Genomic DNA, 22,756 nt, shown 5'->3' with positions numbered 1-22,756 from the left:
AACTCCAAATCTATGGTTAAGGTTTTACCTGAGAAGATTCCAGGTGATGTGTCGAGCTTCATTTCTCTCACAATTAATCAATAATCCTGTGTTTGGGGAAGCTTAAAAAACTTTACTGCCTGTTCACTGAATCAAAGAATTAAAGGAATTACCTATAATTTCTTATTTTTAGAACTTTATGACTGTAGGGGAAAAATATGCCTTTCCAAAACTGACTCTGCTAGCTCATATAAATCATGCGTGAAAAGATTTCCTCTAGTTAGCCTACATTTAAGTGATAAGTCATACACAATCTGATTCCTAGTTTCATACAGAATATGAAAAATCCATAGCTGAAAGGAATGATAGGGAAGGTGAAGATTCAGACCCTCCTTTTAAAAGATGCTATTTATTCTTCTTACACAGTAAAGTTAACTTTTTTTTTTTTTAATTGACTTACTAAATGACTTTGGAAGGACATTCATCCATTTTGCCTCTATGAGAGATTTGATGAGAAAATGAACACACTTGAATGAGAATATTCAAGTATAAATGGTATATTTGTGGAAGAGGTTATGGAACTGGGTGAGAGCATGGAATGGTTCTGGGAAGATGGGAGCCCATGCGTACTTCTGGAAAAAAGAGAGAAGAGATAGCAAGAAGCCTCTAGCAGAAAGGCTGGCCAGAGAAATCTTTGTTAAATCCCATGCCAATCATGTTCTATAGATATAGGAGAATTATTCTATGGGAAAAAATAGTCTGTATGTCACTCTACACACATCTTCTCCCAGTAAAATAAGTTAAAATAAATACCAAGTTAACCTTGCGATAGAAATAAAGTATTTCAACATCATTAGGCAAATACAGGAAGCTCTTAAATAGTATACTCAGTCATTTCAAAAAATGCTGCCCAGGAGAATTATTTCTTAAATGAATTTTCTTTTTGTATTTTCAGTATATTTATGACCATGTTATCCAGATACAAGGAATCTCCAAGCGTGATGCTACAGTTTCATGTCTGATTTGAAGAGAACTTTCAGAAAACTACCAAACCAGTGCCCAGGGGTTAGGATCCCAAAATCTGAGACTTGAAAATCTCAAAATAAACTTGACCCATGGGATTGCAAAAAGTCAAATACGACCGAGCAAACAACCTCCTTTACTACTTTCTCAATGGCTCTCCAAAAATTTCATCTTGAGAAAAGTCTCACAGTTAGTTTGTTTTCTAAATTCTTAAAAACACATTCATCTCTCTAAGTTTTAAATCTACCCTGTAATTTGCATCGTTATTATTTGATTATTTTTAATTTATGTGATCTTTCACCCATATTATATAGGTATGGGTTCAGCCCCATATTTCACCACCTTTACAAATTTCCCAATTTGCCCTGATATGATACTCAATACATGTAAATTGATATACGCAGTATATTTGACAGATCAATTAGTTGATTGACTAACCAGCTAAAGCCTACCCTTACTAAATGAAGGGCCTATGGCTTGATCCTCAGGGTCTCTTCATCAGAGCCCTAATGCTTTGGGTGACTCTCCTGACAGCCTCTCTCACTTCTTTGTTACGAAAAGTGTAAATAACGGGGTTGAGAAAAGGGGTCAGAAAAGTATACACCAAGGCAATAAGTTTGTCAGTGCCTTCAGGGCGACTCTCAGGTGGCCCCACATAGACAATGAAAGCAGAGGCAAAGAATAGCACCACTACAGTTATGTGGGAGGAACAGGTGGAAAAGGCCTTGGCACGGCTTGCAGCTGAGGGCAGCTTCAGTACAGCTCTCAGGATACCCCCGTACAGTCCTAAAATGAGCACAAGATTGCAAGCATTGATAATGCCAATCACTGCAATGTGGACTTGAGCGTGCCAACCTGTGTCCACACACGCCAACCTCATTAGTGGTGCCAGGTCACAGAAGTAATGAGCCACCTCTTTTAAGCAGAAGGGCAGAGTGGCTGTGAGGCTTGCTGGCACAAGTGCAGCTGAGAAGCCAGCCACCCAAGTGGCCCCTGCTAGCCATAACTGTACCTGTCTGCTCATAAGAGTATGGTAGTGGAGTGGGCAACAGATGGCAAGGTAGCGGTCCAGTGCCATGACACCCAACAGGTAGCACTCAGTCATGCCCAGTGAATGGAAGACATAGAGCTGGACAAAGCACAAGGTTGGTGAGATGGGTGAACACCCATGGAGCAAGGTGGGCAACAGCGTGGGCACTGTGGTGCTGACATACCAGAGTTCCAAGAAGGAGAGGACACTGATGAAGAAGTACATGGGTGTGGACAGTCTGGAATCTGCCTGAACCAGCACAATGATGAACAAGTTCCCTGCTAGAGTGAGGAGATAGATGCACAGTGTTCCCAGGAAAGCAAGAGGTCGCACGGCTCCAGTGGTAGTGAAACCTGCAAGGAGGAAACTCTGGGTCCATGTGTGATTGACAAGGTCCATGGTTCCTAAGAGCAAGAAGTAAAGGAAGATTAACTACTTCAGGAGTCTTTTTGAGAAATCTTTCCAGAACCAAAAATATTGCACATATAACCCTGAAAATAACTTATGCATTATCAAACCTTACTTTTTAAAAGACAGCTGAAGCCCAGAAGGCACAAGTGATTTGCACAATATCTCAGTCTGTTGTTGACAGAACTGGAGTGGAGTCCAGGATTCCTGAATCTCAGATCAGGACTTCTTTGTATAGACTGTGATACTAGAGTCAGGAGGCCCAGGATATTCTCCTGCATATCCATCCAGGAAATAGAAGAGATGAGAAAATTTCATGCTCATCTGCTTTTAGTCTAAATGAAAGGTCTCATGATTCTTTAAGACATCCACCTGTACCGTTTCCTCTGTATCCAAACTCAGTTGTTCTTAACTGTGTGAAAAGGTGACAAATGCTATCTAAATGTGACCACTAGCTTCCTTCAGGGAGCCTTTCTGGAATTCAGAAATGTTCTCAATGTGGACCAAATGAGGAAGAAGAGGAAGAAGAAAGAAATGTGAATACTCTGGAGAATTCCTCAACTACAAGAGCTATCAGGCCAGATAAGAAAACAATGAGTAAACACAGTGCATTTTCAGGAAGGATTCTCAAATAGAATTAATGTACCGGGAGGTCTCTAAATCTGATAAACTGATAAAGTCCAGACCCTATGATGTTGGTGTAGAGGGGCTGTAGTATAAGATAAAACACATTCTCTTGGAATCGGCCTTCTAAATGTGCTTGGCCACTAAATGGATATTGAGCCTGGTCATTTCTCCTATTTTGTTTTCTTTTTTAAATTATCAAAGATTATAATTGTACAATTTTGAGAAGTACAGAACAAAATACAATTATTGGAGGACAATTGCTGTATGATACATTTCTCCTCTCTTTACCTCAACTTGCTCTTGTCTAGAATGAAAAAGTTTAAATAGGTGCCTGGACATCCCTTACATCCATGGCTGTTTATGGTTCTCTAAATCTACTGAAAAATGTCTTGGGGATGAGGGTGGAGATAGGAGCTCTACACTAAGATCCGAAGAGTTTTCTTCCCACACATATAACAAGCTTCAGCTAGGAAAGGTCAAAGCCCTCTCTCAGTCCTCTTCTTGGGTACCTCTTATCTCTGCTACACTGTTCCTGACCATTACCTGGCTACTTGGTTGGCATTAAGTCTTATAGCTTCTTTTTCAACACTTCCTTATTTATCTCTTGTTTTCCTGGAAATGCTGGCTTCCCAGGGGCTCCTTGCTGTGCTCCCTGGGGTTGCTGGGTTTGACTAGCTCTTAGCAGGGGTCCCCCTGGGGCAGAATGTTGGGTGCAGGAAAGCAATGCAGAGTAGCTCTATTTCTCAAGTGGCTTTTCTCAACTTTACAACCCTGACCATAGGGCTCTGGAATCTAGTCTCAAAGACCTTGTGTCCTCTGGACCACTAGAACTTTCTGTAACTTCTATATAGCTTTCTCTAAGAAGAAACAATTCATCTTGTATAAACATGGGCACACGTTAAGAGTCACACTTTGAGCATCTTAAAAGAAGTGAGGTTTTTTTTTTTAATTTCTTGCAAGATTTCTCATCCAGCTCTTTTTCTGATTACCACTACCTTCATCACCATATAAACACAGTCAGCGTGGGCACCACCATTACTTCTATGCTGAACATCTCCACTTCCATTGATCCCACCACTATCTCTACCTTCATCAAGTCCTCTACTGTTTATACATTGATTCAACCATTGTTTATTAAATATCTAAAATTCTATTCTAACTGCACTGTTCAAAGTTTCCTTTACTGGTATTCTTACTATTACTTTTATTACCACCATTATCCTCTTGATGGTTATTCATTTTGCTATGATCCATTTTATCTATAGCCACATCTTCAACATTGGAGATATAACCTCAGGTGAGCACTACCTGTGGTGCATGTACTTGGGTGGATGTGGAATCCAAAAAAATAATAAAATAAAAACACTACTGAAAGTAATGCATTTGAATCATTCATACATCCAAATTTACTTTTTTTTTCAGAATCAAATTTAAGGACAGTTCACTTCCTAATTTAAGATAGAGAGGTAACCATAAAAGGTGAACTAGTACATCAACACTAAAATGAAGGCAAACACTGAATTTTCTGAGATCCAGAAACTTCTGTGGGAGCTGGAGATTTTTGAGACAAAGAAAAAGAAAATATTTGTTTCTAAGATTACTAATGTACCTGCAGGATTCACAGAGTCTCTTTGGGGGCGGGGGGGACCCTCAAGTATTTGGAAATCAGAGGGCTTTCTTCAATCTTAACCAGCACTGAGTCTACACCCCACTTCACCTGAAATACCTGACCTTTCTCCAGGATGGATAGTTGCCACTGCCCTTTCACCAAATTACTGCAACCTCCCCAGTCCTAAACACCAAAGGCTCCTTGTTTCCATTCTTATTTCATTGATCTGTAGAAATTAGCCATTTATCTAGAATCCTCAAACACATGATTATGCTATACTTAGAGTAGCCACTATATTACTTATTTTTAGTTCCCTATATATTCAGATCACAATGATATTCCTGTATTCTCTCTTTATAAGGCCTTTATAAGGTCCTCAAACAGACTTCCTTATTCATTTGTAGTGTCCAGATGCATATCTAAATGCCTTGGCATTGACTGACTATATTAGAAGGCTATCAAAGTGAAAGAGAAGAGTGAAAAAGTTGGCTTAAAGCTCAACATTCAGAAAACTAAGATCATGGCATCCAGTCCCATCACTTCATGGAAAATAGATCGGGAAACAGTGGAAACAGTGGCTGACTTTATTTGGGGGGGCTCCAAAATCACTGCAGATGGTGATTGCAGCCATGAAATTAAAAGACGCTTACTCCTTGGAAGAAACGTTATGACCAACATAGACAGCATATTAAAAAGCAGAGACATTGTTTTGTCAATAAGAGTCCATCTAGTCAAGGCTATGGTTTTTCCAGTGGTCATGTATAGATGTGAGAGTTGGACTATAAAGAAACCTGAGCACGGAAGAATTGATGGTTTTGAACTGTGGTGTTGGAGAAGACTCTTGAGAGTCTCTTGGACTGCAAGGAGATCCAACCAGTCCATCCTAAAGGAGATCATTCCTGGATGTTCATTGGAAGGACTGATGTTGAAGCTGAAGCTCCAGTAGTTTGGCCACCTGATGTGAAGAGCTGACTCATTTGAAAAGACCCTGATGCTGGGAAAGATTGAGGGCAGAAGGAGAAGGGGATGACAGAGGATGAGATGGTTGGATGGCATCACCAACTTGATGGATATGAGTTTGGGTAAACTCTGGGAGTTGGTGATGGACAGGGAGGCCTGGTGTGCTGTGGTTCATGGGGTCGCAATGAGTCAGACATGACTGAATGCCTGAACTGCACTGAATGTGATATAAATATTGGAGCATAGGAATCATAGAGACTATCTATGGTCAGTAGTACAGAAATGAGAGATATATGCTAAAGAATTAGAAGTTTTAAAATATTAGCCTTTCCTAACCAAGAAAGTTGTTTCTTCTTCTTTTGCATCATCGCTTCTCAGTAGAGAGTGCTTACCTAACAATTGGGATCCCAGGTGGCACTAGTGGTAAAGAACCCTACCAGCCATCACAGGACAGACATGGGTTTGATCCCTGGATCAGAAAGAGCCCCTGGAGGAGGGCATGGCAACCCACCCTAGTTTTCTTCATGCCTGAAGAATCCCATGGACAGAGCAGCCTGGTGGCCTATGGTCCATAGGGTTGCAATGAGTTGGACACAACATGCATGCACACACCTAACAATTATTCCGTATCAGAAATGGAACAAGAGGGACTTTCCTGGTGGTCCAGTAGTTAAGACTCTGCACTTCCAATGCAGGGGGTGTGGGTTTCATCCCTGGTCAGAAAACTAAAATCCACACATGCTGTGTGGACAAAATAAATAAATAAATAAAATAAGAAATGGAACAAGAGAAGAAATGATACCTCACACCTCCATCAGCTAATTCATAATGTGGGGGGGGGGGGGGGGGAGATGACATTTAAAATTATACAAACAAGATTTAAGTAAAAAAAATTGAAAAAAGTAAGCTTTAGTGTGTTAGAAAACTCACAGTATCATTGATAATATTTGAAAAATGTATACTTATTAGAAGTTAAAATGAACAGATAATTTTTAAAGCAATGTTATTATAAGTGATTTTAAAATTCATCTAAACATTTTATATGCTATATTTCTATGTAATGCATTTTAAAAAGCATGATTTAGAGGTTAGAAACATATCAAGTATAGCTAAAATAATGGGAGAAATATGGGAAATCACAGTCACTCATTTGTTTATTTATTTAATACATCTTTCAAACACTTTTTATCAGATGGCCTTATGCTAGGAACTTGGAAAATGAGATGCATAAAACATAGTCCTTTCCCTTAAGGTGCTTACTGCAGAGTTTTCCTGGTGGCTCAGATGATAGAGAAACCACCTGCAATGCAAGACACCCATGATCAAGCCCTGAGTTGGGAAGATATCCTGGAGAAGGAAATGGAGAATCTCATGGACAAAGGAGCCTGGCTGGCTACATTTCATGGGGTTGCAAAAAGTCAGACATAACTGAGCAACTAACAATTTCACTTTTTCTTTTCACTTCGGAGTGCATGAGTGCCAAGTCACTTCAGTTGTGTCTGACTGTTTGTGATCCTATGGACCATAGTCCACCAGGCTCCTCTGTCCATGGGATTCTCCAAGCAGGAATACTGAAGTGGGTTGTCATGCCCTCCTCCAGGGGATCTTCCTGACCCAACGATTTAACCCACATCTCTTAAGTCTCCTGCAATGTCAGGCTAGTTCTTCACCACAAGCGCCATCAGAGACAGACCCTCAAATTGGCCACTTACTAATATACAAAAAAATAGGTTTTCAAGTACAAGAAAAAAATTCAACCTCATACACAATGAGATAAATTTGAAACATAAAACTAAAAGAAAAAATACTGTTTCTCAAATATTATATACAAATGTCCAAAAGTTTGAATATGTACTTTATAAAAGGTGCTATGTGAAAACATGCTTTCATCCACTGCTGATAGGGAAAACTAAATGGCATAATCCCTTTAGGGCAAAATTTAAGAATATTTACTCAAATAATATGTGAATCTGCACTATGACCCAAGAATCCCATTCCTAGGAATTTGTATGCCCATATACGAAATAATTCATACACAAGGTTATTCATTCCAGTTGTGTGTTTAATAGCCAAAGACTGGAGCAACCCAAGAGTCCTTCAATACAGGATTAGTCAAGTTAAAATCACAATGGAATACTATGGAACTTTTTTTTTTTAAGCACTTTTTATAAGGCGATGGAAAAAAGTGAAAGTGAAGTCGCTCAGTCGTGTCCGACTCTGCAACCCGTGGACTGTAGCCCATCAAGCTCCTCCGTCCATGTTGAGCTTTAAGCCAACTTTTTCACTCTCCTCTTTCACTTTCATCAAGAAGCTCTTTAGTTCTTCACTTTCTGCCATAAGGGTGGTGTCATCTGCATATCTGAGGCTATTGATATTTCTCCCAGCAATCTTGATTCCAGCTTATGCTTCCTCCAGCCCAGCAATTCTCATAATGTACTCTGCATAGAAGCTAAATAAACAGGGTGACAATACAAAACCTTGACGTACTTCTTTTCCTATTTGAAACCAGTCTGTTGTTCCTTGTCCAGTTCTAACTGTTGCTTCCTGACCTGCATATAGGTTTCTCAAAAGGCAAGTCAGGTGGTCTGGTATTCCCATCTCTTTCAAAATTTTCCTCAGTTTATTGTGATCCACACAGTCATAGGCTTTGGCATAGTCAATAAAGCAGAAATAGATATTTTTCTGGAACTCTCTTGCTTTTTCCATGATCCAACGGATATTGGCAATTGGATCTCTGGTTTCTCTGCCTTTTCTAAAACCAGCTTGAACATCTGAAAGTTCACAGTTCATATATTGATGAAGCCTGGCTTGGAGAATTTTGACCATTGCTTTACTAGCGTGTGAGATGAGTGCAATTATGTGGCAGTTTGAGCATTTTTGGGCATTGCCTTTTTTGGGGACTGAAATGAAAACTGACCTTTTCCAGTCCTGTGGCCACTGATGAGTTTTCCAAATTTGCTGACATATTGAGTGCAGCACTTTCACAGCAACATCTTTTAGGATTTGAAATGGCTCAACTGGAATTCCTTAACCTCCACTAGCTTTGTTCATAGTAATGCCTCCTAAAGCCCATTTGACTTAACATTCCAGGATGTCTGGCTCTCGGTGAGTGTGAGTGATCACACCGTCATGATTATCTGGGTCATGAAGATCTTTTTTGTATAGTTCTTCTGTGTATACAAAGAACCTTGCCACCTGTTCTTAATATCTTCTGCTTCTGTTAGGTCCATACCATTTCTGTCCTTTATTGAGCCCATCTTTGCATGAAATGTTTCCTTGGTATCTTTAGTTTTCTTGAAGAGATCTCCAATCTTTCCCATTCTATTGTTTTCTCTATTTCTTTGCGTTGATTGCTGAGGAAAGCTTTCTTATCTCTCCTTGCTATTCTTTGGAACTCTACATTCAAATGGGTATATCTTTCCTTTTCTCCTTTGCTTTTCACTTTTCTTTTCATAGCCATTTGTAAGACCTCCTGAGACAGCCATTTTGCTTTTTTACATTTCTTTTTCTTAGGATGGTCTTGATCCCTGTCTCCTGTACAGTTTCATGAACCTCCATCCCTAGTTCATCAGGCACTCTATCTATCAGACCTAGGCCCTTAAATCTATTTCTCACTTCCACTGTATAATCATAACGGATTTGATTTAGGTCATTCCTGAATGGTCTAGTGGTTTTCCTCCACTTTCTTCAATTTAAGCCTGAATTTCGCAATAAGGGGTTCATGATCTGAGCCCCTGTCAGATTCTGGTCTTGTTTTTGCTGACTGTATAGAGCTTCTCCATCTTTGGCTGCAAAGAATATAATCAATCTGATTTTGGTCTTGACCATCTGGTGATGTCCATGTGTAGAGTTTTCTCTTGTGTTGTTGGAAGAGGGTGTTTGCTATGACCAGTGTGTTCTCTTGGCAAAACTCTGTTAGCCTTTTCCCTGTGTCATTCTGTAATCCAAGGCCAAATTTACCTGTTACTCCAGGTGTTTCTTGACTTCCTACTTTTGTATTCCAGTCAGTCCCCTACAATGAAAAGGGCATCTTTTTGGATCTTAGCATATATAAAAAGCGATAACACTTGCAGAGAACATTTTGTTGTTGTTGCTCAGTCCCTCAGTTGTGTCCAGCTCTTTCCAACTCCATGATCGGCAGCACACCAGGCTTCTCTGTCCTTCACTATTTCCCTGAGTTTAGTCAAACTCATATCCATTGAGTCAGTGATACCATCCAACCATCTCATCCTCTGTCATCCCCTTCTCTTTTTGCACTCAATCTTTCCCAGCATCAGGGTCTTTTCCAATGAGTCAACTCTTCACATCAGGTAACCAAAATATTGGAACTTCAGCTTCAGCATCAGTCCTTCCAATGAATATTTAGGGTTAATCTACTTTAGGATCGACTGGTTTTGTTAGGGGAAGCACACTGACTGAAACCGCCCACCCTGGCCAGGCACCATAGTAACCATTTGCATGAATTGTTTTATGACAGGAGGTTCTGGTAAGGAACAAAGAACTAATAAGCCACCACCAACCGAAAGAGTTCAGGGCAGGTCAAAAGGAGACACCACATATCCGACCACCTCCCAGAATCCTTCTGTCCCGCATCCATCTTGGCTGAACAAGGCGTGTACCACCAGGAAGGACTCTGAGTCAGAATAATTGGCTAAGGACAACCAGGAAACTAATCCCATCACCATAAAACCCAAGACTGAGCCATGTGACAGAGCTGTTCTCCTGGGGTCCCTTCCCCTACTGCTCTCCACCCGGGTGCCCTTTCCCAATAAAATCTCTTGCTTTGTCAGCACATGTGTCTCCTCAGACAATTCATTTCCAAGTGTTATACAAGAGCCCAGTTTTGGGCCCTGGAAGAGGTCCCCCTTCCTGCAACAGTTTGGTCTCCTTGCTGTTCAAGGAACACTTAAGTGAATAGAAAGGCAGTTTTACATAGAGGCAACTAGGCCAGGGACTCTGGTTCCCCCAGGCCCTACAGGAACATTTGAAAGTCATATGTGAGGGGTAAGGAGTCAGTTACTCAACACCCCATTATTTATACCTGTTGGGAAACTGCCCTAAGGATTATCTAAACTTTATATTCTAAAGAGAAAGACCTGAGGAGGTTACAAGAGCAGAAATATTATAAACTGAAGGCTAAGGGAGTTTGAAGCTATGAAAAATCTAAGAAAGAGACTATCTCCTGCTAGACTTGTAAAGTTACTCACTCAGTCATGTCTCACTCTTTGCATCCCCATGGACTGTAATCTGCCAAGGTCTTCTGTTTATTAAATTTTCCAGGCAAGACTACTACAGTGGGTGGCCATTCCCTTCCGCATGGTTTCTTCTTGACCCAGGGATCAAACCTGGCTATCCTGCATTCCAGGCAGATTCTTTACAATCTGAGCCACCAGGGAGTCCCAGAACTGTAAAAGGAGCATTTAAATTTCTATCACACTTATTTAACACTTGAGAGTTCATTCATTAAAAGAATGAATACCAAGCACTGTGCTAGAAATCAATGGTGCTACGTTGAATTGTTAATATCTGATGTCTCTGAAACAGGGTTATAAACCCCTGGGCTCACCACACAATATAGATCCACTGTTAATTAACACGACCCAAGTCATTGCTAGGGAAAGCAATTTCCAGCCATTTTTGGTGCTGCCCCCACAGGGAGTGCCCACAACCATTCCTACATAAAGAGCTTCTAAATAAAACAAGGTATGAGAGGAGAGAAAGAATCAGAATTCAAAAGAAATAGACTTAGTAGCTCAGCAGAATGGAGTACTGCATTTTGTATTTGGGGAAAGAGCATAGACTTCATGAAAGCCAGGACTCCTGAGGCTATAGAAAGTTGACTTGGACACATCAAAAGAAAAAGCTTCACTTGGGGAATTATCAATTCTAATGATTCTACACATAATGAAAACGTGAGATATGTGTGAAACTAAGTATTCTCAAGGAATGAAATTCCCACTGCAGAAGTGTAAGTGGAAAATCTTTGAAGTAGTAATAATTAACATTTATATGGTATTTAAGATTCTACTATGTCTTCACTTTACAGATCAGGAAATTGAGACACAGGGAAAGTTGCATGCATTGTCTAAGGTCACAAAGCAATTAAGTGGTAGAATTAATGTTCCAACCCAGGAAGGCAGGCATCAAAGTTGACATTCTAACTACTACATTGCTCTGCCTCTGGGATAATAAAGCTAACATGTATTGAACACTTAGCATGTGTTATTTTATTTAAGCTTTAGGACTCTTTGTTACAGAATGTTTTAAGGAAGAAAAAGTTAAGATCAGAGAGAATTTACTTTCTTTTCTGTACAGGGTTGAGGCAAGATAGATGGGCCTCAGGCTGTACAGCTGAAGTTTGTTCCCTATGGACAGTGGATAGGAGAAGTTAAGCCCTGCTATGACAAGAGATAAAAGGCCACGTATTCCTTATTCTAGAAGTCAAGGAGATCTTCCTTACTACACACAAGCAGAAAATCTCCTTTGAGGTCAAAAAGGGAGAGAGGAACACCTCCATAGGAGGTGATGTCAATCTACCCATAGACATCTTTGATAGAATCTATCTTAGCTAAGAGATGCATGTGCACACATGGAAGGATCTGTTATGCCCAAGTCGTGAAATCTCCCAATGACCACCAGGGAGCCGATATCCGATGTAAAAGCAAGAGAGTTTTTATTACCAAGCTCGAGCTGGGGCTCCCACCAATACCGACGCAGCAGCTATAGGGAGGAGCCCTGAGCTCTGGGTTACATCGCTTATATAGGGTATTATCGCACAAAAAATTCAAAAAACAGGAGTCTCCGGGTCTGATTGGTCACCTTCTGGTGAAGGGTTAGGTGTTGAGTTCTGATTGGCTCTCCTTTCCTGGGCTTGATTTGAATTTCCCGGGCTGGCCAAGAGTTCTGATTGGTTTGCAGGTGGTGGGGTGAGGTCAGGGGATTTCCAAAGGCTCTTTTCCTGGAACCTTACAAAATGGAGTAGCTTAGGTCCTTCATTCCCCCCTTCTCTAGGATCCAGGACAGACCCAATCATGGGTCTGGGGTCAGCTCTATATTGTTTCCTGCTAAGGGGACCGTTGGTAGGGCCGCATATTGGGATCTGTGCACCATGAGCTGCACTGTGTTGATGCGGCTTTTAATGAAGGCCATTAGTTAGTTTAGTAAGCATGGCCTGAGGGTGAGTAGCAGTAACAAGATAATCAGGGGCCCCACCAAGAAGGATATGAGAGTTGTGAACCAGGATTCAAACCAATTTTGAGACATTTTTCTTTTCTTTTTTTTTTTTTTTTTTGACTCAGCCCTTTTTTTTATCTTGGCCAGGGACTCCTTGACTACCCCTGAGTGATTCACATAAAAACAACGTTCTTCCCCTAACGCAGCTCAATGGCCCTCTGAGAGACTTCATACTCAAGACACTTTTTGGGAATTGGGGTGGAGGTCTCTTTCTTCTGTAACTTCTTCCTGCTGTGCATGGGCGTAGGCCTGCCTAATAGAGCAGAAGTCTTTCTCTACCTGATCTAAGTTGGAGTGTTCCACATCTGAAACCAGCTTCTACCCTTGTAGTAACAGCAATTTAGTTGGCCCCTCTCAGAGATGAAATAGACAAGGGCCAAACAGGAGACCTAATAGGATGGTCATCTCTGGTCCCCGGAAACAGAAGGCAACATTTGGGGTGAGGGTTGCAGCCTTTGTGACCCCTTCTGATGGGTTGATGGTGAGGCAACAGAGCTGTGCTCCAGGAATCTTGTATTCAGTCTGAAGTTACCATCTTCCACCTGGGTGGGGGCTCAAAGACATTGTTATGCATACTTCTTTTGAGTAGGAACCAGGACTCTGTCTGGAGGCTGTACCAACCTTTGATTGTTTCTGTTTTTGTATCTCCTCTCTTCCCTGATTAGCAATTGTTTGAATCCATGCTTTGGAATTCAGGGAAGGCCAAGGAGGCTGAACAAAGTCTATATCCTACAGATAAGAAATGGAGAACACAGAACAGATCTGTACTCCAGAGCCCCATAGAGTCCTGCTCAGTTTTAATTTTAGGGAAATAGGCAACTATGACTGTGATAACTTCTTGTCGAAATGGGGCATAGGACTGCCCCAGCTTGGAGTATAGACACTGAATTGAAAGTATTTCTGAGTTCCAAGTTTTAGATCTGAGTCTTGTTTGATTAAAATCCTAATCTCATTTCTTTTTAGAAGAATAGGTCTGAAACCCAGTCTGGACCTGGAACTTCAGGGAGACTTGTAGCCATGTAGCCAGTTGCCTAGTTTTATAAAAAGTAAGGTTACTAGCTTCCAGCAGACATTGTTTTGAAAATGGTGGCATCCAAGCCTGACACGACTCAGAAAACTCAAGTGTTTAGCAATACAAGGTCTAATCTGAAAGTACACCCATAGCATCACCTAGTTATTTCCCAGGATATCTGAACCATAGCTACTCTATTTTGACTTTTAATTGTAAACTTTTCCTTAATAGCCAAAGCAGATTTCACCGTTAATGACGTCAGTGTTTCTCTAGGTATGAGAAGATGCAAGAATTGGGACTCATAAAATCTTTTCCTGAAAAGATCTAACTATCTGAAGGCCTGTTCTGCCAGTTTTTCTCAGAGCAGAGTGCCTTATTCCTGATTTTCACCCTGAACTCCTTTCGGGGGCGTTGAAAGTCATCAGTTGCAGCGGCCATGATTTAATCTTTGTAGATGCAGATGGCGAGTGTCATTCTTCAGTTGGCAGAGCCCCTTTTTACTCATAAACTTGACCATGATTATGAGGGGGCCACTTCCTGACCATTCTATCCCATGTTGCTGAGAGTGTCCATTCTCAGGTAAATAGGCCACTCCATATGCTGTTAATGGACTAGACCATAAAACAGTATCTAAAATTCTCTGGACCACCTGTCTTACTAGCTTTTTGGTCCAGGAAAATATTCCCTCTTGTTGCTTCTTGCCATATTTAGAGTTACACTGTTAGCATCATCAATCTCATATGGGACTATATATTATTCTATTAGAGGCTTCACACACATACAGTGTAAGAAACAGCAATTTTGTAAAACAGGTGAAATACAAATAACATAGCCAGCAGTATTAGTAAAGTCACAAGTAAGACTTATGTTAAGAATTCCATTAGATGTAGCCCAGTATATCTTCAGGTTACCTGACTTAGTCTGCCCTGTAGAATCTTTATCTTTCAGGGAAATTATATATTGGCACCATCTATAAGGAACATAACCCAGTTTTCTAGTGTCACCAGACTGATTATCTTTAGTATGATTTAATTTTTTAAGTAAATTTTTTCATGGCCAACCAGTTAGAGTCTGGTAATAGAGAAATTTACCAAGGTAACCCAGAACTAGATGCAGGTTATTGGCCACAAACCCAACAATTGGATTGATTTTTAAAACTAGCATAGGATCAAGCCTATGATAGAAAAGCATTTGACTTATATGCAAAGGTCTAAGAAGTCAAGAAAACATAAATGATCATACGAATCAGGTCCAGCATCTTGGGGAAGCTGTCTACCTCTGATGTCGTCGTCTTCTCATCCTGGTGTAGTGTAGTTTCTCCTGATAAAAAAAATCCTTCCATCCATGTTGGAGACAGTCCCTTAAATTATGTCTTTTTCCAGTCCTGGTGGCAGGTCATGAGACATCTGATCTTCATCCAAAGATAGATTACTGAGATAAGCTTCAGAAACAAACTTAGGGTGTTCTTCAAGAATTCAATTAAATTTTACATTAACATCACATAACATCAAAGAACTATCTAAGAGATGAGTCTTACTAGATGCAGACCTCCATTAACAAACTGGGATTTAACATTTTGAAATATCTTTTTCTCCTTAAAGTTACCCTTATTTTTATTAAATATAACCAAATTAAGGCTAGTTTGTTTGCAAAATAGGTCTGTTCTCACTGATTTTGATCTGATGATTTTTATAACCATAATTGATTATAAGCTTTTTATTTTGCTGAAACATTTATAGAGTCTCAGACTGAACTTTTAAAATAAAATAGGGCTGGGAAACTCACACCAAAGGCTTATCACAGATTTTGCCTAAAAAATCTAGGTGAATTCTTGCCTTTTTAAGGTCTCAAAAATTTCTTAAGATTTTTGTATCCGTGAGATAAACTTCCTAACTCATTTGATAAACTTACTGGAAACCTAAGAACTTCCAATTTTTGGAGGAGTCAGAGAGAAAATATAATTGTTTTGTTTATAATGTTTAATTTTACCAAAGTATTGTCATAATTAGTTTGAAAGGAAGATTTCCCCTATTCCCTGAAAACATAAGATTCAACCCCATAATTTTTCAGATAGAAACCATAAAAGTTATAAGCATATTCACTGGTTCATTCAGTCCTTTTGCTAACTTTTGTGAAGTCATCAGGTTTTCCATTAAAATACCAGGACATATGAGAATGTTAAAAACTCCATATAATTTTTAGGATCTGTATTAGTAATTTTACCATACATTATAACCTGAGTGGATTTATTACTCATCTGATAATCTTTCCATGTAATTTAACCAACCAAATAAGCACAGTTTAATATCTCTCTTTGGGATGTTCCAGGGGCCCTCTGAATCATCCCAAAGTTAGCTACAGATCAAAAGAACTTCAAAAGAGTTCTATTTAGGAAGTTTTATCAAAGAGATCAGTTAAAAGGGTTTAGAACATTTGGTCAGATTTTAAGTTACACCAATCTGGAGAGACTATTTTAGACGGATATTTTTAAAGAATAATTATTCTTAATAGAGTTTATATAAAAGCTCATATCTCATTTACACTTTTTAGAAGTTTTTTTTTTTTTTTAACTTGAGGTAATTTTCTTGTTGACAAACTTGTAACAGATATAATATTTAACTCATATTAAACCTAGGTACAATGAAAATATTTTACTTAACGTTAAGTACTCTAAGACATGTCTATATTAAATAGGTCAATAAACAAACATTAATATCAGGTATTTAACACTGAATATTTCCCAGTTCACATAAACCTGGAATTTATTGTTTAATTTAGAATTACTTGATTTGTAAGCACTTATCTTTTTTTAAGCCAAATAAATAGAGCTCATATACAAAAATATTACCAAGACATATTTAGACAGACACAGTGTAAGATCTAGCTTCAAGTCTTTTTTTTTTTTTCCTTTTTCCTCAGTGTCAGGAGTTAGAGATGGTCTAGATAAGTGTTCCTGAGAGCCCTGGTCTCAAGGTACAGGGAAAGAACATCAAGTTTTAACAAAATGGCGGCAGGTCTAAACCACATGGTTGCCAGACAAAGCAAAATTTCCTTTTCCAGGGGATCTTCTCGACCCAGGGATCGAACCCAGGTCTTCCATACTGCAGGCGGCCACTTAAACTCGGCTCCACCAGAGAAGCCCTTAAATATAAAAATACAGTCCCTCAGAAAACCTTCTATAGAGATACAGAACTTCAGATCCAAGTACTAACATCAAAGATTTCAAGGAAGGAAAGGAAGCCAGGTTGAAAAAGAAGGGAGAGGAGGCAGGAGGGGCGGGGCAAAAGGGGTGGACTTACAGATGTCTCTTGCCACCTACAGATACCCAGGCATTACGGGACTTTTCCCTGGGCCTCCAGAGAAGGGAGGACTGGAACTCGGCCCTACCAGAAATCAGAACCAGAATTCGAGTTCTCTGCCAAGAGGAGGTGATCAGTCTCCAATCCTCAGCTCAGGCTGAGGGCCCTTCAACCAGATTCCTGCGTCCAGGACCAGGGGACTAGAAAAACACGGAAGGGTAGGAAGGGTTAAGGAGAGGAGACAGAGAGGGAAGGGAAGAGAGATCAATAAAGTCTCTTGTTCCTTACCGGTCGGGGCACTCTGGCCAGTTGTCTGTGTCAGGAGGAGACCAGGGACGAAAGGGTCCCAGTTGCGGCCACTGGGTCTGGTCCATTGGCAGGCAAGCTGGCCCCTGAGTACCCCAAGTGGCCAGGATGTCAGTCTCGGTGAAGAAGAATACCACCAGAGTCACCATTTGTTGCAGGAAGAGGGACCCCTTCCAGGGCCCGAAACTGGGCTCTTGTCTAACACTCGGAAATGAATTGTCCGAGGAGACACATGTGTGACAAAGGGAACTTGGTCAGGGTGTCTGATCCTCGGTCAGAAGATGATATCTCGGACTCGGTGTACAGTTCCCAAATCAGAGGTGCCTTCTGAGGGCCAGCCTACATGGAAGGTTGGCCATTCTGTGCTGCAAAAAGTGATTAATTTATTTCTTTTAATTTTTACACTGAGGTCATGAGCGCGCATCTTGACCTCCTTAAAATTATCAGTAACCAAGGATAGAGGTGTGGGGCTAGAATGGCATTGCCGCATCATCCCTGGATCAGTCAGATGTTGGTAAATTAACACAGACAATACGAACAGCCACACAAACAGACAGAGAGACAGGAGAAATACACCTCTGGGAGTCCGGAGGTAAAACTGAACGACGACAGCCTCCAGCCGTTCAGCGGGAGCTACCCGCTATCGTCTACCGAGAACAGGGGCACTCCATCCCCCCATGCCGGCGTTGTGGACGTCTCCCAATGATCCCCACCGGTGACTCTCCGGCACATCTGCCTGAGTCCTATACTGGTCTCAGATACCAGGCCCTACCAGGAGTGAAAAGAAAGACAGAAAAAAGCTTACCGGCTGCAGATGACTCTCCGGATCGGTCTTCCTGTGGAGCTGGTGGGAGATCCGGGACGAACCCCCAAATGTTATGCCCATGTCACGAAATCTCCCAATGACCACCAGGGAGCCGATATCCAATGCAAAAGCAAGAGAGTTTTTATTACCAAGCTTGAGCTGGGGCTCCCACCGATACTGACGCAGCAGCTATAGGGAGGAGCCCTGAGCTCTGGGTTACATCGCTTATATAGGGTATTATCGCACAAAAAATTCAAAAAACGGGAGTCTCCAGGTCTGATTGGTCACCTTCTGGTGAAGGGTTAGGTGTTGAGTTCTGATTGGCTCTCCTTCCCCGGGCTTGATTAGAATTTCCTGGGCTGGCCAAGGGTTCTGATTGGTTCGCAGGTGGTGGGGTGAGGTCAGGGGATTTCCAAAGGCTCTTTTCCCCGAACCTTACAAAATGAAGTAGCTTAGGTCCTTCAGATCCTGACATAAACCAAATATAAACTCAGAACCAGGCAAAGCAAGATGATTGGCCAGAGGAAACCTGAAAGACATACCCCATGTGAAGTGATTTAAACCACTAAAAGAGTGAGCCTCTCTGAGCCCGCCAGTGCATCTATCCACACATATGTTTTTTCTTCCTAATAAACAGTTTGTTTCACAACTTTTCATGTCTATGTGAAATTCATTTCTACACAGCCGATGGGCCAGGGTTTTGTCACTGGCCACTCACTTGTCGCTGGTGGCCTGGTGGCTAGAATTCAGCACTGTCACTGCCATAGACCTCAATCTCTGGCAGGAGACTGAAATCCTGCTTCAACCTCTGGAGCTGGAGGCCACCTGAGATCAGGATGACACAGTCAAAAACAGTAAAACTTGGATTTGAACCATTACTTTCCTCTCTCCATTCCAGATTTTCAGATCTTACCATCTGAGTCTGGTCCAGATCCTGCTTTCTTTAAAATATGTTGCAATCACAGAATCAAAACTTGCTAAGCAGGAAGGAATGTAAGCAGTCATTAACTCCTTACTGACATCTGGCAAAGAGTGCAACTGAGGAAGTCTTGCTAAGTTCACCCAGCCCACTGAAGTGGATCTGGGGTTAAAACCATGTCTCTTGACAGCAAGTGTGGTAATCTTTCTAGTGTCATCATGTAGATAATGAGATGATTCTTTCTTCTTCAAAAGATCTTATGACGATTAAATTATTTGAAAGCAGCTGTCACTATTCTAGCATAGGACAAACATACCAAAAATAATTGATTTGATTTTTTAGCAGTTACATAAGAATGAAAACTAGAGGGAGTATTTAAATCCCACACAGTGACCCAGTCTCTACCAAGATCCTGGTTCTGTCTTTCTCAAAACCCTGACATCTTTAGGCAGGGGCTAGATCTACAGTTCACATATTGCTAAAGTACAGAAATTAAACCTGAGCAATAATTTTCAAACTTTGCTAGGCAGAAAAAGTGGTAAGGGAGCTGAGGAAAAAGAAGGGAGAGAATGAGGTCATAGCTACAGGTCCCCATCTCTATTTTTTATTTCAATATGCTTTCTACATTGTACAGGTGTGCTTGCAAAGCTTTTTGTTGGTCTCTTTATTGTTTGGTTTTTATTTTATTTATTTGTGGAATATAGCTCCAGATCACTCTAAGGCATATTCCACAGTATTAGAAGGGAATTCAGAGTGCACTCTCATCTCCAACACTTTTGTCTCTCCCCATTAGACAGTAAATTATTATCTAAAGTTTCTAGCCTCCTACCTAATAGGGTCATTGTCTTCTCTGGTGAGCTACCTTTGATCACATGATCTCCCCAGATCACTGGGTTATTGATAAGTTTTCTGCCTATGGCTCATGGCTTCACATCTGAAACTTACACAGGTTATAATTTTTGGCCAGCCTTGTTTTCCACTTTTTTGATCTTATTCTGAGGATCTTATCTCGATAAAAGTGCCACCTCTCAGCTTTAGTTTGCTTTCTTTCTCTCAGTATCTTACTCTTTCCCTCAGCCATAAGTTCAAAAACATTTGCATGTTCTCTGGTTTGTTTTTCTTCCTTTGTGGCATATCTCTCCCATTTGTTTGGAATGGAACCAAAGACATACCTTCTTTCTCTATATATGTTCCAACTCTGATTAATCCAGGCTTATGTCTTCTCCCATGAGTGATTTTATTTCCCTGGCATTTACTTTAACTCTGGGAAGATGATTGACTAACCAACTGGGTGATTAATTCCTACAGTTACCAAGAAACCTCAAAATGATAATAGAGATTGTCAAGCTTCCTGCAAAATGGTCCGTATCCTGACCCTGACCCTTTTCATAGCCTCCTTCACCTCCTTGTTTCGAAGGGTATAGATGATAGGATTGAGAAAGGGAGTAAGAAGGGCATACACTAAAGCAATATGCTTGTCTGTGCCCTCAAGGTGACTCCCAGGTGAGCCCACATAAACTGTGAAGGCAGAAGCATAAAAAAGCACCACTACAGTTATGTGGGAGGAACAGGTGGAAAAGGCCTTGGCACGGCTGGCAGCTGATGGCAGCTTCAGCACAGCTCTCAGGATACCACCATACAATCCTAAAATGAGCACAAGATTGCACCCTGTGACCACACCAATAACTGCCCCATAGACCCCATTATGCCACTTTGTATCCACACATGCCAACCTCATTAGTGGTGCCAGGTCACAGAAGTAATGAGCCACCTCTTTTAAGCAGAAGGGCAGAGTGGCTGTGAGGCTTGCTGGCACAAGTGCAGCTGAGAAGCCAGCCACCCAAGTGGCCCCTGCTAGCCATAACTGTACCTGTCTGCTCATAAGAGCGCGGTAGTGCAGTGGGTGACAGATGGCAAGGTAGCGGTCCAGTGCCATGACACCCAACAGGTAGCACTCAGTCATGCCCAGTGAATGGAAGACATAGAGCTGGACAAAGCACACAGTTGGTGAGATGGGTGAACACCCATGGAGCAAGGTGTGCAATAGCGTGGGCACTGTGGTGCTGACATACCAGAGTTCCAAGAAGGAGAGGACACTGATGAAGAAGTACATGGGTGTGGACAGTCTGGAATCTGCCTGAACCAGCACAATGATGAACAAGTTCCCTGCCAGAGTGAGGAGATAGATGCACAGTGTTCCCAGGAAAGCAAGAGGTCGCACGGCTCCAGTGGTAGTGAAACCTGCAAGGAGGAAACTCTGGGTCCATGTGTGATTGACATGATCCATGATTTCTAGGAGCAAGGAGTAAAAACAAAGGATTAATAAACATCAAGACTTTTCCTCTATTCAGAAATTTTCCCTAGTGTCAAGAATACTGAATTTCAGCACCTTAAAGGAACTTGATATTATCTAAACAATACTCCTCACTTTGCAATAGAAGAGTTGCAGCCCTAAAGGCACACATGGTGGGACCCAACAGAAACTATTGTTTCCAGAACTGGAACTAGAACTCAAGGCTCCTTATGCCAGTTCTACTCTTTTCTACTCTCTTCTCCACTGTGGAATTTTCCACAGTTTATTGTGATCCACACAGTCAAAGGCTTTGGCATAGTCAATAAAGCAGAAACAGATGTTTTTCTGGGACTCTCTTGCTTTTTCGATGATCCACAGGATGTTGACAGATCTATAGTGCTTGATAATAACTCACTTTGAAAGATGATCCACAAAGAAGAAATGTGCCAGGAATTTTCAAAGAGGAAAACCATGAAGACAGAACACCCAGCAACAAGTCTTATTATATTTTAAAAAGAAAAGGCCTTTCTCTAAGTCAGGGATTCTGCTTTGAGAACTTACTCTGTTGCTAACAGGCAGTATACTTCAGGCTAAGCAACTTCTTTTTCTCTAGCATAAAAAAGTTTGAACTGATGTTTTCTAAAACTCACAACACAGATAATTTACAGTTCCCCAAAACCACTGAAAATGTTTCTGGGCTGTGGGAAACATCAGCACCATGGTTCCTAGCATTTTTTCTCATCCTCTAATCCTCTTCCTCAGCTCCACTCATCTCTGTACATTATCCCAAATTACTATCTGTCTGGATGAAATTAGAATTTGTAGCATCTTCCTCATCATTCTTTTACCCCAAGACACTTCTGTACTTATATCTCATGTTCCTGGAAATGCTGGCTTCCCAGGGGATATAAAATGTGTGCTCATTGGTGTTGTTGGGTATGATGAGCTCTCAATAGAGGTTCCTGTGGCAGAAGGTTGTTGGGCACAGAAAAGTGACCCAGAATAGCACTATTTCTCAAATGACTTTTCTAAACCTTGCAACCCTGACTGTTGAGCTCTGGGACCAAGTCTCAGGGAGACTGCCTTTTCTAGGCCACTTTGAAAACTTTGCAAAAATTCCATATAGCTTTCTATGGAAAGAGACAACCCATCTTGCATAATTTTATGCATACATACAGAATAGCACACTGAGTGCCCCAGAAGTGAGTTTCATCTTCTGAAAAAATTGCCTTGCAAGGAGTTTTCTCAGTTTC

At 41.0% G+C, this 22,756-nt stretch overlaps 2 protein-coding genes across 2 annotated transcripts; both read right to left on the bottom strand.

Moving 5' to 3' along the window:
- Positions 1-1,486: 1,486 nt before the first annotated feature.
- Positions 1,487-2,431, bottom strand: LOC128045770 (olfactory receptor 6N1-like). Its single transcript, XM_052638241.1, has one exon. The coding sequence runs from the start codon at positions 2,429-2,431 to the stop codon at positions 1,487-1,489; it is 945 nt and encodes a 314-aa protein (XP_052494201.1).
- Positions 2,432-20,552: 18,121 nt separating this feature from the next.
- LOC128044856 (olfactory receptor 6N1-like) lies at positions 20,553-21,497 on the bottom strand. The gene has a single exon (XM_052637280.1). It carries the CDS (start codon positions 21,495-21,497, stop codon positions 20,553-20,555), a length of 945 nt encoding a protein of 314 aa, XP_052493240.1.
- Positions 21,498-22,756: the final 1,259 nt, after the last annotated feature.

The sequence above is a fragment of the Budorcas taxicolor genome, chromosome 3 (assembly GCF_023091745.1).
Source record: "Budorcas taxicolor isolate Tak-1 chromosome 3, Takin1.1, whole genome shotgun sequence".
Taxonomy (NCBI): Eukaryota; Metazoa; Chordata; class Mammalia; order Artiodactyla; family Bovidae; genus Budorcas; species Budorcas taxicolor.
Note: the sequence above shows the minus strand (reverse complement) of the source record. Positions and strands in the feature narration are given on the sequence as shown.